The following is a 13,911-nucleotide window of genomic DNA, read 5'->3' on the forward strand; positions in this document are numbered from 1 at the left end:
AATAATGTAAATGCCATCTTGAGGATTTATTGTCATAATAAATAGTGTTGCACCGATACCATTTTTTGGCCCCGATACCGATACCTGGCTGTGCAGTATCGGCCGATACCGATACCATACCGATACCACCCCGATTATATATATATTTTTTCTTTTTTTTTTTCTTCCCAAAGAGCTACATAATTGGATGTGAAATCATTTTTATCAAGGCTTTGTCAGGCTGTTGCTTACCTTTGCAAAATAGGAAAAAGACTAGTACAAAGTATAATACTAGCCCAACAGTAAGAAAGTAAAAATAAGTTCATAAAAATAAACTCTGAATGAAGTGAGTAAACTTTTTTTTAAACCTCTCAAAGGCCAAACAGTGCAACTTTCATGAAATTATTGTCACATTCTGCTGCTGGTTAGATTGTGTTTTGTTGCTGGGCTGTTAGTGGGGGCGTTCCTGACGTCGCACCTGAATCCAATGCAGGCTTATCAACGCAGCATTTAAGCACGGGTGAGCTCAGAGAAGGCTGCCGTGATATTTGCTTTGCTGATCGCCGTTTGAAATCTCGCACTATAGTCTCGCTACATTTGCTTGTTACGCCCCTGCATTGGGTTTTTTCTGTTAGTGTGCTGCACTCGTTTGGAACCTCTACCCTGTGCAGGTATTTGAGTGTTTTTATTTTGGCTTTTTGGGTCGCTGCCTATCGTCTTAGTTAATCTTCGAGTTTTTAGTATTGAGCTCCGTCGACCTGCTGTCAGCGACTCCTTTTGTTATTTCTACTATCCCGCGATCGCGTGTTATTTTTTGTTTGCAATCATTAAACCCTTGTACTTATCCCCCGCTTGTTGTCCATTTCGCGGTCCAACCTTTTTTCCGCATTTGCGGACGCTCACAATTATAAGTAATAATAATTGACCACAGCATCCCGTCTCTCTACTAGCCTCGTTTTTTCGGGAGGGGGTGGGTCCCTTATTTCTATTTCTAAAAGGTGGCAACCCTACTTTGGAAACAGTTCCCAAATTACTGCAGCATTTCTTGCAGTAAAAGACAATAAAAGTAAAGTAGACGTAGTGAACTGACCAGAGATTGTTGCACCTGTCCAGCGCCCTTCCTCTGGATAGCAGTCCTGCTCTTGCAGGCTCAAACTTGTGTTCGTTCACGTTTCGTCTTCACATGTTTTATCAGGTTCGAGGTATTGAAACTGGCCGATTTAACTCCACATCTCGAAACTTTCAGGCCGCAAATCTTGCACGCAGCCATTGATTTTAATTGACGGGATTTCTATTTTGAAATATTTCCCGACCGCCGCCATGCCGGCCATGTCATTGGTCAGAAGTGGCTATTGGCCCGTTCTCATTGGTCTGGAGCAGGCCAATAGCGATAGTTGTTTGGTGTTCACGTGTCATCACACAACACAGAGACAAAGTGTAGTGAGCGCCAGGAGAAAAAAAAAAGGCTGCGGTCAAATGTTGTAATAATGAACCGGTAAATGGTATCGGCGCCGTCTTTGTTGGTACTCGCCGATACCACCATTTTGGGCCGGATCGGCGCCCCCTGCCGATACTAGTGTCGGTATCGGTGCATCTTTAATGATAAACAAATACAGTACTTATATACTGTATGTTGAATGTATATATTCGTCAGAGTTTTATTCATTTTTTTTCTTAATGCATTGCCAAAATGTACATGATTGGGAAAAATTATCGGGAATGATTGGAATTGAATCGGGAGCAAAAAAAAGCAATTGGATCGGGAAATATCGGGATTGGCAGATACTCAAACTAAAACGATCGGGATCTGATCGGGAGCAAAAAAACATGATGGGAACAACCCTAGTGTTAACCCTTTGTACTGACTCCATGTTCCAAAAGTTTGAAGAAGGCTCACCCAAAACAGGTTGACAATTTATTCGTCGACAACGGTCAAAAACAAGGCAAAAAACAAACGACGGGGAGGTCTAAGTAGGAGAATGGGCGTGGGGACAGGTGCCAGTCGGATGACATGCTGGGATGGGGGGTTTAAGCAAGGTCGTCGTGGATGTCCTTAACTTTTTCAGTGAAAAATGTCATAAATGTTTGCTCCTCACTGTCTGTTGGGTGTTTTGGCTCTCTCGGTCAAAAGGCCCTGTAAGGACACTCGGATTCCTATTCTCCGTGTCTAAGAAGCTTTTAAGTGAGCATGGAGGAAGAACAAAGAGAGCAGGTACTTACATAATAAGGCACAGTGCGACCAATTTCAAAACCTACCGTTTGCAGAATGATTCAACTCCGAAAGGCGATTGCGATCAGATAAAAAAACTACACACAACCATGGCACACTCCCATTTACACTTACCTTATGCGTGAAACCGTTTAAAATGGTTTACAATGACGCTCGTGCCTCTTTAAGCTAAATTGAGGGACTAAAAAAATAAAAACAGCAGTAGAGTATATGACTAGCAAAGGTAAATTGTCACTATGATAAACACATGAACAGTACAGTAGTGTCGAGATGAAGTGCGGTGAAGATACAAAGATGACTCATTTAGGTCAAGGCAACACAAATTTGATCAGCGGCAAAAGCTGAGTCGGCTGCTTTCCTCTTGTTTATCAACCCGCTTGACCTCTTGTTTTTGGCTATTGCGTCATGCAGTCATGCTTGTAATAAGTATTAAAGAAAATAAATCTCCACATCATAACGGTAAACAACAACGCCCTCAGCCAACCTCGCATTTCCAGAGCTGCTTTTAGTCCACAACGTCAGCTGGGGACGACAGGGAGGCGCTTGTCGGCGTCACGCCGCGATAACCGGTGACGCTGATTGAGTTTAGCTCTCTAGCTTGTGCTGTTGTTGTGATTTTTTGGCAATAAAAATGGTGGAATTGTAGTACCCTTAACTGAACCCGGTGGTGTCGTTCAGGCCCAGCTGGAAGCTCAGAAGGCCACGCAGGACTTTCACAGAGCTTCCGAAGTCCTCCGCGCCGCCAAGGAGACCATCTCGCTGGCCGAGCAGCGCCTCCTGGAGGAGGACCGACGCCATTTCGACTCGGCCTGGCAGGAGATGCTCAACCACGCCACGCAGCGGGTAGGCGCCGGCCCCGACTCGTTTTTTTTATTTCTAAAAAAAAACGCCTTAATGAGATTCAATCGGCTCCGGCAGGTGTTGGAGGCGGAGCAAGAGAAGGCCAGAAGCGAGGCGGCACACAAGGAGACGGCGGAAAAGCACGCGGCGGCTATCGGGCGCATGAAGCAGCTGGAGAAGAAACTCAAACGCACTATCGGGAAGTCCAAGTAAGTCACACGCGTGGGGTGAAGGTGGTTTGTTTTGGGAAAATAAAACGTAAATAATTCAAAGAAACAGTTGCAGCAATGTGTATATATCAATATATATTTTTTTTATTATTCTAAAATAATTATTAATTTATTCATTCACAATTTCTTCCTGTTTAGTTGTTTTTATATTTTTATTCAAAATGGTTTTATTTTATTTTATGAATTATCAGTTATATACAATTAATATATACGATCAAAAAAAATATTTTTTCAAATTCGAGTGATATTTGAAATGAAATTGTTTAATTTCTATTTTCTTCTACTTGTTTAATTTCTTTCTGTTGACTGTTTTTCACTCACGATTTTCTTCATATTCTGAAAACATGTTTTTTCTGATATTTTTAATTTAAAAAAATATATAAAATCAAAAATTATATGTATGTAGATGTATGTATGTAGATATAAAAATATAATTTTTTTTTTTTTTTTTAAACAATGAAAATTCACATTTCTAATTGATTCAATTTTTATTTTGTATTGAAAATGCCTGCTTAAAATTTCATTTAATTCCTTTTCATTATTAATTTTTTTTTCTATTTTCTTATTTATAGATTTTTTTTTTAATTAAATATTTTGGAATTTAATTTAATTACTATTTACTGTTCTTTCACTTATTTTAAAATTTCTTTAAAAATATTTTTTCTTATTTTGAAAAAACATTCTTATTACAACAATTTTCATTATAAATTTCATTTAATTCCTTTTCATTATTAATTTTTTTTTCTATTTTCTTTTGATTATTTTGTATTCATAGATTTTTTTAAATTAAATATTTTGGAATTTAATTTAATTACTATTTACTGTTCTTTCACTTATTTTAAAATTTCTTTAAAAATATTTTTTCTTATTTTGAAAAAACATTCTTATTACAGCAACTTTTCATTATACATTTCATTTAATTCCTTTTCATTATTAATTTTTTTTTTCTATTTTCTTTTGATTATTTTGTATTCATAGATTTTTTTAAATTAAATATTTTGGAATTTAATTTAATTACTATTTACTGTTCTTTCACTTATTTTAAAATTTCTTTAAAAATATTTTTTCTTATTTTGAAAAAACATTCTTATTACAGCAACTTTTCATTATACATTTCATTTAATTCCTTTTCATTATTAATTTTTTTTTTCTATTTTCTTTTGATTATTTTGTATTCATAGATTTTTTTAAATTAAATATTTTGGAATTTAATTTAATTACTATTTACTGTTCTTTCACTTATTTTAAAATTTCTTTAAAAATATTTTTTCTTATTTTGAAAAAACATTATTATTACAGCAACTTTTCATTATACATTTCATTTAATTCCTTTTCATTATTAATTTTTTTTTTCTATTTTCTTTTGATTATTTTGTATTCATAGATTTTTTTAAATTAAATATTTTGGAATTTAATTTAATTACTATTTACTGTTCTTTCACTTATTTTAAAATTTCTTTAAAAATATTTTTTCTTATTTTGAAAAAACATCCTTATTACAACAACTTTTCATTATACATTTCATTTAATTCCTTTCAAAGTCATTTCATCCCATTGATGCATATGGAAGTCGATGCCATTGACTGCCATGGACGTCCAAATTTCCCATTCATTCCCAATGACATTAACATTGCATTTAGGCCAATTTAGACAGATGCCATTGATGGCCATCTATATCAGATCTATTGATACCAATGTACTTGGATGCCATAGACGGCCATGGATGTCCAATTTTCCCATTCATTTTCAATGGCATTTACTTTGTTCAATTCAATTGACCGCCATGTTTGTTGATTCTATTGATGCCAATGTACTAAGATTCCATTGACGGCCATTGACGGCCAAATTTCCCATTCATTTTCAATGGCAAAAATAACAATTGTCCCCAAATTAACAGGAAATGACCAGATATCAATAAGACGTGTCCCCCAAATGACCTGACATGACCAGGACACGCCCCCCAGATGACCTTGTATGACTAGGACACGCCCCCCCCAAATGACCTGATATGACCAGAACACCCCCTGAAATGTCCCCAAATGACCTGATGACCAGGACACGCCCCCAAACATACCTGGGCGGGGCTATGATCTGTATCTCCACACAACAAAGTGCTAGATTTGAAGAAACAATCTAATATTACAACAACTTTTCATTATAAATTTCATTTAATTCCTTTCGAATTTATTTCATATTTTTAATTAAAAAGGTATAGTTACTTTTGTTTTCTAATTATTTTGCAATCATTGAATTTTTCTTAAATTGAAAATATAATTTATATTAATTTCATTTACTTTCGATTTAGTGCTCTTTTACTTAATTTTTTACCACTTGCTATTTTCTTATTAAAATGAATAATTTTTAAACATTTTTTGTAACAAATGTTCATTATATTTTTGGATTTTTTAAAAATATAAAATCAAAAGTTAAATTTCTTATTTACCATATTTTATTAGAATATTTTTTATTGAAAACGCCTGCTTAGAAATGTCATTTGAATCCTTTTTACTTTTTTTCATATAATGGTTTCATTTCTATTGTACTTTCCTTTGACTGTTTTGTATTTATGGATTTTTTTAAATTGAAAAAAATATGAATTTCATATAATTTCTAGTTACTGTTTTTTGGCTTATTAAAAGAAAAAAAATATTACCTTTCGAATTTTGAAGAAAAATATTTTTACTGCTACAAATTTTCATTATAAATTTAATTGCTTTACAAATTAATTTTATAATTTTAAACAAAAATGATTTTGTTTTTTTCCCTCATTTTGTAATTTTTTAAAAATTGAAAATATTTATGAATTTCATTTAATTTCTATTGTTTCTACTTGTTTTATTTTCTAATTTAAACAATTATTAATTTTCAAAACTTTTTTTGATAATACATTTTTATATTTTTAAATGTAAAAAAAATATATAAAGAAAATATACATTTCTGATTTATTGCATTTTGTTTAATTTGAATGCTTGCTTATAAATGTCATTTAATTTTATTATCTTTTTTTTTTATATAATTTTTTGGGGGAAAAAGTGTTTTATTTGAATTTCTTTTGAATATTTTATATTAATGGAATTTTATTTAATTTCTATGTCTTGTTCTTTGACTTATTTAAAAAAAAAAAAAAAACATTATTTCTATTTCATGATAAATTTCGTTCAAGTTCATTTTATATTTTTAAATAAAAACACAATTCCTTTTGAATTTTCTTCTAATTATTTTGCAATTATTGTTTTTTTTTTAAATTGAAAATATATATGAATTTGATTTAATTTGTGTTTGTACGTTATTTTTTTTACTTATTTTATTTTCTAAATTAAGTTCATGTAAACAATTTGTCTAATTTTTAAACGTTTTTATAACATATAATTTGCATTATATTTTTTGATTAAAAAGTTTGTATTGAAAACACCTGCTTATAAATTTCACTTTTTTTCCTACTCCTATTTTTATTTAATATTTTTCAAAACGTGGGCATTATTTTAATTGTATTTTTTTCCCCTCTCTGTTCCTTTTTGTCCTTTACAGACCCTACTTTGAAATGAAAGCCAAGTTCTACCTGCAGCTCGAGGTACGTGACGCTCCACGCCATTCTAAATACGCTTCCCGTTCGCCACGTTAACGGTGACATTTCCGCGCAGACCCTGAAGGCGACGGTGGACGAGCGGCAGGCTAAGCTATCCCGAGCCAAAGCCGAGTACAAGGCGGCCCTGGGGAACTTGGAAGCCATCTCGGACGAGATCCACCAGCGCCGTCGCAACTCCGTCATGGGTCCGCGCGAGCGCGGCGTCGGCTCGGACGGCGACCCGTCGTCGGACGGCGTTTCCAGTAAGATGAATGAATGAATGAATAAGAAGCGTCCATTTTAGGTTAAGACGATTCCACATTAGTTCATCTCCCTTCGCAGTGATGTCAATGTGCTCGGATGACGAAGCCGGCGGCGTCGCCGCCTCCGAGGAAGACTCGGAGACGCGTTCCACGTCCAGTTTGGGTTCCCCCCCGGACAGCCCTAAGGAGGCGGCGTCTCCGTGCTCCTTCGCCACTTCTTGTCCGTCGCCGACGCCCTCCCGCTCTTCTTCCACCTCCTCGCCTTCGTCCGGGCCGCCCTCCAGGCCGCGCAGCTTGGACCTGCCCAACTCGGTCTCCCTGTCGGACTTCGGCCTCATCTCGCCCGTGCTCGGCCCTCGGAGCGACTGCAGCGGGGCCTCGTCGCCCGAGTGCGACGTAGAAAGAGGTGAGTTTTGGCCAGACATCACATTTTAGACAAAATTTACTTGCCCCAATACACCTAATGCCTTTGACTAAATTCACTTAACTCTAAGTCTGCTAATCCACTTAAAATGGACATATACTGAAATTAATTGAATCAAAATTTTCCCTATATCACTGTTTCTTAACCTTGCTAAAAGTACTGAACCCCACAAGTTTTTCATGTAGCTTAACTGAACCCTTCGTAATTAGATTTTAGAAATTTTTTTTTTTTAAATACAAAACCGATATATGGCGGAAAACGCAGACAAGACTGAAAAAGCAGTTTCTGCTCTTGCACTCCTCTTTAAAAAAAAGCTGCTGTATTTTAAGACAAAACACCTGTTGTGTTTGATAGAATATGTCTATATGCTGCCATAGCAGATTCATGGCGCATTAAGCCCCCGAACTATTTTTAATTTGTCTGTTTTACCCTGAAAACCCCCGTTTACAGACGTCGAGCAACCGCTTTTGTTTCAACCCAGCCATAAAACGCAGGTATTTAATTATATTTATTATTCATAATGTCTGTCATTTTTTAGCTTAGAATCATTAATTGATGTCTTATATTTCGTTAAAAAAAAAAAAAACGACTTCGAAAAATTATTCACTCGCATATTTTAAACTTTTAAACAAATTTCGTCACAATGAAAAAAATGGTGTCTGTAAAAAAGTCACGGATATCTTACTCATAACTATGGCTTAATTGTATTTTTTTGTTACTATCGCATATTCTTCAATAGGTTAGATGATAAATAATCGATCCAAACAAAGAGAAATTGAAAAAACATTTAAAAGGGTAAATATATGAAAAAGAACATCTCAACCATTCCTTGATGTCTGCGATTTCTGCATCGTGACGCTTGTTATATTACCATATTTCACCCATAAAATCCCCCAAAAATTGTATCTACGCGATAATATCTCGTTAGTCATGGTGTCTTTAATTCTGCTCTTGCGTGCTCTCACCTCCAGATAGGGTTTTGCTGTTTAAAAAAAAAATTTTTTTTTTTTTTGAAAAATGCCCTCCCATTCAAAATTTTCTTCCCTCAGAATATTGAGATTTTAAGCTTTCCAATGATGTATCACACATGCATATCAGACCATTTGAAAGTTGGCCAAATTGGGGGTCTCAGAGCGGAACTTCAAATCACCTCTGTGTTGTCCGCCATATCTACGCTAGCAAGCTAATAATTTAGCAAATTCCCGTCAAAAATTCTTCTCATTTTGTCAGCATGTTTTATAAACAGGTCAAAATTTGAGACCATGCTGCCCATTGGTCTGCTATAATCTCTCATACCAAGTGTGTCAATCTTCCACTGAGCAAACTAGTTCCTCCTCCAAACAGATCGAGGGCTAGCAATGAAAAGAAATAGATTAAGCTTGTAAATTGGGAGCAAACCAGTCCAAAACCTAGTCTAAAAAGCTACTTAGCCTAGATTTAATCAGCGTACGAAAATAAGGCTCTGCGTTTCTTTACCTTCGCCGAACCCCATAGACTTACCGTACCGTGATTAAGAACCACTGCCCTATATATTCCTGTAAGCGTCCCAATACTTCTGTCCAATTGCCACATTTTTATTCATGTTCTGTCCCAACACTAAGCTCCATTTGTACTGTACTGAAAATGAACCAACATTTTTTAATTCAAACTTCACATTTTCCTGTCTGAAAACTTTTGATAAACCCCCCCTCCCCCCTTCTATTTGCTGGAGTACTTTCCCTTATATATTTTTCTGTACTGAAAATGACGCAATACTTCGGTTCAAACTTCATATTTTCCTTTCCCAATACTTTTGGCAAAGCACTTTTTTTTCGTCCAGTCAACTTGCAAATTTTCATCCATTTTTTTTGGGTAGTACTTGTATCAATAATTTTCAGAATCCATGTTCTAGGAACATTTTGACCCATTACTTCAGTTCAGACTTTATTTTCTAGTCCTAATCCTTTTGTCAAAACCATCTTTTCCCCAGTAAACCTGCACATTTTCTTTCATTGGCTGTAGTAGTTATCCCAATACCTTTGAGACTCCAGTTTCTAGCCACATTTTCTGTACTGAAAACGACCTATTATTTTTAGTTCAGACTTCATTTTCCTGTCCCAATACTTTTGTCAAATGCATTTTTTTCCCCTCCATTGTAGTAGTATCGTAATATTCGGACTATAGGCCGCTACTTTTTCCCCTCATTTTGAATCCTGCAGGCGGCTTATATGTTGATTTATTTGGGTTAATAGCTAACACTTTATTTGACAGCGGCGTCATAACACTGCCAGAAGACAGCCATAATTATGACATGACACTATTATGAGCATCAATGAATGCTTATGACAGATGTCACTAAATGTCATCCAGCAAATTATATCACCAACTCTATGTCCAGCTCGGATCTTTTACATGCAGTCAAAAGTGAGATAATTTGACATCTCTCATAAGCATTCATTAATGCTCATGGCAGTGTCATGTCATAATTATGACGGTCTTATAGCGCCACAGTCAAATAAAGTAGCTAACTAGCAATTAATGAAAACACTGGAACTGTAACTGAAGAAATTATTAGCACAGAACATGAATTTTGAATGTTATTTACATCTGTAGAGCTGCAATGCATACTAGGAGGCATGTTGGACGACAACAGTGTTGACAGCAGGTGGCAGCAGAGGTTCACTGTCTCCCCCATGCGGGAAGTGATGGCAAAATGACGCTTCTTGAATTAATCTTCAAAGCTTCATAATGATTCATTTGGTTTTATGACAGTCTTATGATGCCGCTGTCAAAAAAAAGTGTTTCCGGTTAATATATTTTAATGTAAATATCCCATAATACAGTGAGCACAGCTGCGGCTTATTGTCCAGTGCAGCTTATCAATGAACAAATGCCTTTTTTGTGTGAAATTTGGTGGGTGGCGGCTTATAGTCAGGTGCGCCTTATATTCCAGAAAGTAGGGTACTTGTCGTTCTACTTTTCAGAAAACAATTTTTTGCAACATTTTCCCCTCACTCCATGTTTTAATTCATTTTTCTGTACTGAAAATGACGCAATTTTTCATATTTTCCTTTCCAAACTTTTATCAAAACCCTTCCCCTACCACCTGCACATTTTCTTCCATCTTTTTTGTAGTACTTGCCCCAATACCTTTAGATCACAGTTCAAATTTTCCTGCCCAAAATCTTTTGTCAAATCTTCCATTTTCTGAAGCACTTTCTCCAATTTTTTCTAACGCTCATGTTTTACTTCATTGTTTTGTCCTGGAAATGATGCAGTACTTCAGTTTACACCTCACATTTTGTCCCAATACTTTCGGCAAAACCTTTCTCCAGTACACCTGCAAATTTTCTTCCAGTTAATTTTGTACTACATGCCCCAATACTTTGAGACTCCACATTTTTCCATGTTTTACTGCATTTTTCTGTACTGAAAATAACCCAATACTTCTTGTTTTGTCCCAATACTTTTGTTGAACTAGTCAACTATTGGTCGATCGACTAGCTAATGGCTGCCTGTACATGACCAAGTCTAGCAAAAATTACATACATCACCAAATCCAACGAGTAGCCAATGCCAGCGGTTGCAGACTATAATTAACGTTAGCGGTTAGCATTTGCTGTTAATGTTAAGGAATACCATAAGCAGTCGCGTTAGCGTAGCGCTAGCATCTGCATAAATAGCACAACCTAATAAACACACAATTTTTACTTACTAATCGTTTCTCGCTGTCCATTGTAGGCGAGCGAGCCGAAGGCGCCGAGGTGACGCTGGACAACGGGCCGGCCGTGGTCAGCAACCGGAGCACCGACAACCGCAACAATAACAACAACGGCGCGGCCAAGAGGAGGAGGAGCTTCAACTTGGAAGCTCGGTTCAGCTTCCTCAATCTGCGACGCCAACGCAGCGACGCCAAAAACACGGACAACTTTGCGCAAAAGGCCGTCGTGGTTAAAGGACTGTGAAGGACCCATGAGAAGTTCTAGCATAGACTGATGATGACTTTTTTTATTTGTATTCAATGTCACGTTTAACTTTTTGTCCTTGTTGATGTCTTCCATTTTGATGGAAGCGGTGAATATGTTATGAAGCGGGATTGTTAAATAAAGAAAATGTTGCACTGTTTCCACTTGCCTTCAGTTGTTTTAACCCATTCAGTGACAATAATCACCACATTGAACAGCTATGCAAAAGTTCATGCTTAACCTGACCTAACCCTTTATATGGCAAGGAACTATCTTTGGTTGAAAAAAAAAATGCAATTATCTTCGGAAGCGCTTATCCTCACGAGGGTCGCAGCAGTGCTGGAAACATAATTTACCGTATTGGCCCGAATATAAGTGTGTTTTTTGCATTGAAATAAGACTGAAAAAGCGGGGGTCGTCTTATATTCATGGTCTAGACGTTATACCCATTCACGACCCTAGATGGCGCCAGATATAATTGAAGCGATATTCTGTCATGACAGATCTCAGCTACTCTGAAGTTTAACCAGTTTGCATTGTTTTATTGCAATGTTTTTCTTTATTCAGATTTGTTTCAAGACTACAGTTACAGTTAGACTTCACTTTGATGGTTAATGCAGTTATTGCAATTTTGTTGTTTTATCACAATAGATTGGCTTATTATTTACATTTCAAAAACCAGAAGCCATTCATTTACGAATGTGATTGCACTTTAGTTTACATATTTAAATGTTCAGATATTAAGATTTGAATGAGGCAAAATAACATGCTTTTTCTCTCAAATGTATTGTTATAATCATTTGTTTCAGCTGTACTGTAATTATTTTCTGATTACAGAATAATTAATTTGGTGTTCAAAAAGTCTTTTTTCAAACTTGAGTCTTGAAAAAGAGGGGGGTTTGTCTTATAATCAAGGCCGTCTTATATTCTGGCCGATACGATATATATATGTATATATGTGTATGTATATATATACATATATATATATATATACATATATACGTATATACGTACAAACTATGCCCACATGATGCTATGCTAGATATCACATTTATACTAGATGCAAAATGACAGATTCGGCAGCGTTCGCAAATGATAGAGAAGTAGAAGCGAAATGATATACTCGCCAGCATGAGTAAACAGCCGCCATCTTAAAGCAGTAGACTTCCCAGGAAGGCTCTGTCGTGGAGAACCTTCCTCGCGGACCAAAGTAAGTTTTTATCTAAAATACTCCTAAATCGGCAAATTCCTGACTTAAATCTATCTTTAAATGATGAAACAGTTTTAAAACTTTCACATGTCGAAAGGAGACAGAAGGGAACTAATGGAGTACTTTTAACAACTAACGGTTGATTCACAACATTAAATGACTTCCAAAAATAGCTAAGGTGACTATGTTATTTTTGGAATAAAAAAAAAACCAACAAAAAAAAAACATTAAAGGTAACACCACGTTACTTTGCCAAGTAACTTATTACTCTTACATTCAGGTAACTGAGTTACTAACTTAATTTTTGAGAGAAGTAATTTGTAACCGTAATTAATTACTTTTTTAAAGTAAGATTAACAACACTGTCAGTGAGTAAAAAGACATAACATGCCAATGCTGTCCAATTATGTACGTTTTAGGATCGACTTACCAACTTAGTGTTGCACCGATACTAATGTCGGTACCGATACGTCACTTAAAATGACGTCATCAGCATTGGCAAGTACCAAGACATCACGTGCCGATGCTGTGCCATAGGTACTTTTCAACATCTACTTTCCAACTGCTCTACAAGTGGTGTTGCACTTATACTAATATCGGTACCGATAAGGCATTAACATACAGTGGGGCAAATAAGTATTTAGTCAACCACCAATTGTGCATGTTCTCCTACTTGAAAAGCTTAGAGAGGCCTGTAATTGTCAACATGGGTAAACTTCAACCATGAGAACGAATGAATGTGGAAAAAAACAGAAAATCACATTGTTTGATTTTTAAAGAATTTATTTCCAAATTAGAGTGGAAAATAAGTATTTGGTCACCTACAAACAAGCAAGATTTTTGGCTGTCAAAGAGGTCTAACTTCTTCTAACGAGGTCTAATGAGGCTCCACTCGTTACCTGTATTAATGGCACCTGTTTTAACTCATTATCGGTATAAAAGACACCTGTCCACAACCTCAGTCAGTCACACTCCAAATTCCACTGTGGCCAAGACAAAAGACATGTCGAAGGACACCAGAGACAAATTAGTAGACCTGGGAAGACTGAATCTGCAATAGGTAAAACGCTTTGTGTAAAGAATTATTAGAAAATGGATGACATACAAGACCACTGATTATCTCCCTCAAACTGGGGCTCCATGCAAGATCTCACCCCGTGGCGTCAAAATGATAACAAGAACGGTGAGCAAAAATCTCCGAACCACACGGGGAGGACCTAGTGAAT

The 13,911-nt window shown here is 36.0% G+C and overlaps 1 protein-coding gene across 2 annotated transcripts in view; it reads left to right on the plus strand.

Annotated features, from left to right (window-relative positions):
• LOC130915084 (SH3 domain-binding protein 5-like) overlaps positions 1-11,723 on the plus strand; it is a 31,921-nt gene extending 20,198 nt beyond the window's left edge. For both annotated transcript variants that reach the window (XM_057834807.1, XM_057834808.1), the window contains 6 exons: positions 2,888-3,052; positions 3,128-3,258; positions 6,808-6,850; positions 6,921-7,107; positions 7,187-7,513; positions 11,252-11,723. In XM_057834807.1, coding sequence (XP_057690790.1) covers positions 2,888-3,052; positions 3,128-3,258; positions 6,808-6,850; positions 6,921-7,107; positions 7,187-7,513; positions 11,252-11,475 — 1,077 coding nt within the window. In that variant the 3' untranslated portion in view covers positions 11,476-11,723. The remainder of the gene's footprint in view (positions 1-2,887; positions 3,053-3,127; positions 3,259-6,807; positions 6,851-6,920; positions 7,108-7,186; positions 7,514-11,251) is intronic.
• The last annotated feature ends 2,188 nt before the right edge of the window (positions 11,724-13,911 follow it).

The sequence above is a fragment of the Corythoichthys intestinalis genome, chromosome 4, assembly GCF_030265065.1.
Source record: "Corythoichthys intestinalis isolate RoL2023-P3 chromosome 4, ASM3026506v1, whole genome shotgun sequence".
Lineage (NCBI taxonomy): Eukaryota > Metazoa > Chordata > Actinopteri > Syngnathiformes > Syngnathidae > Corythoichthys > Corythoichthys intestinalis.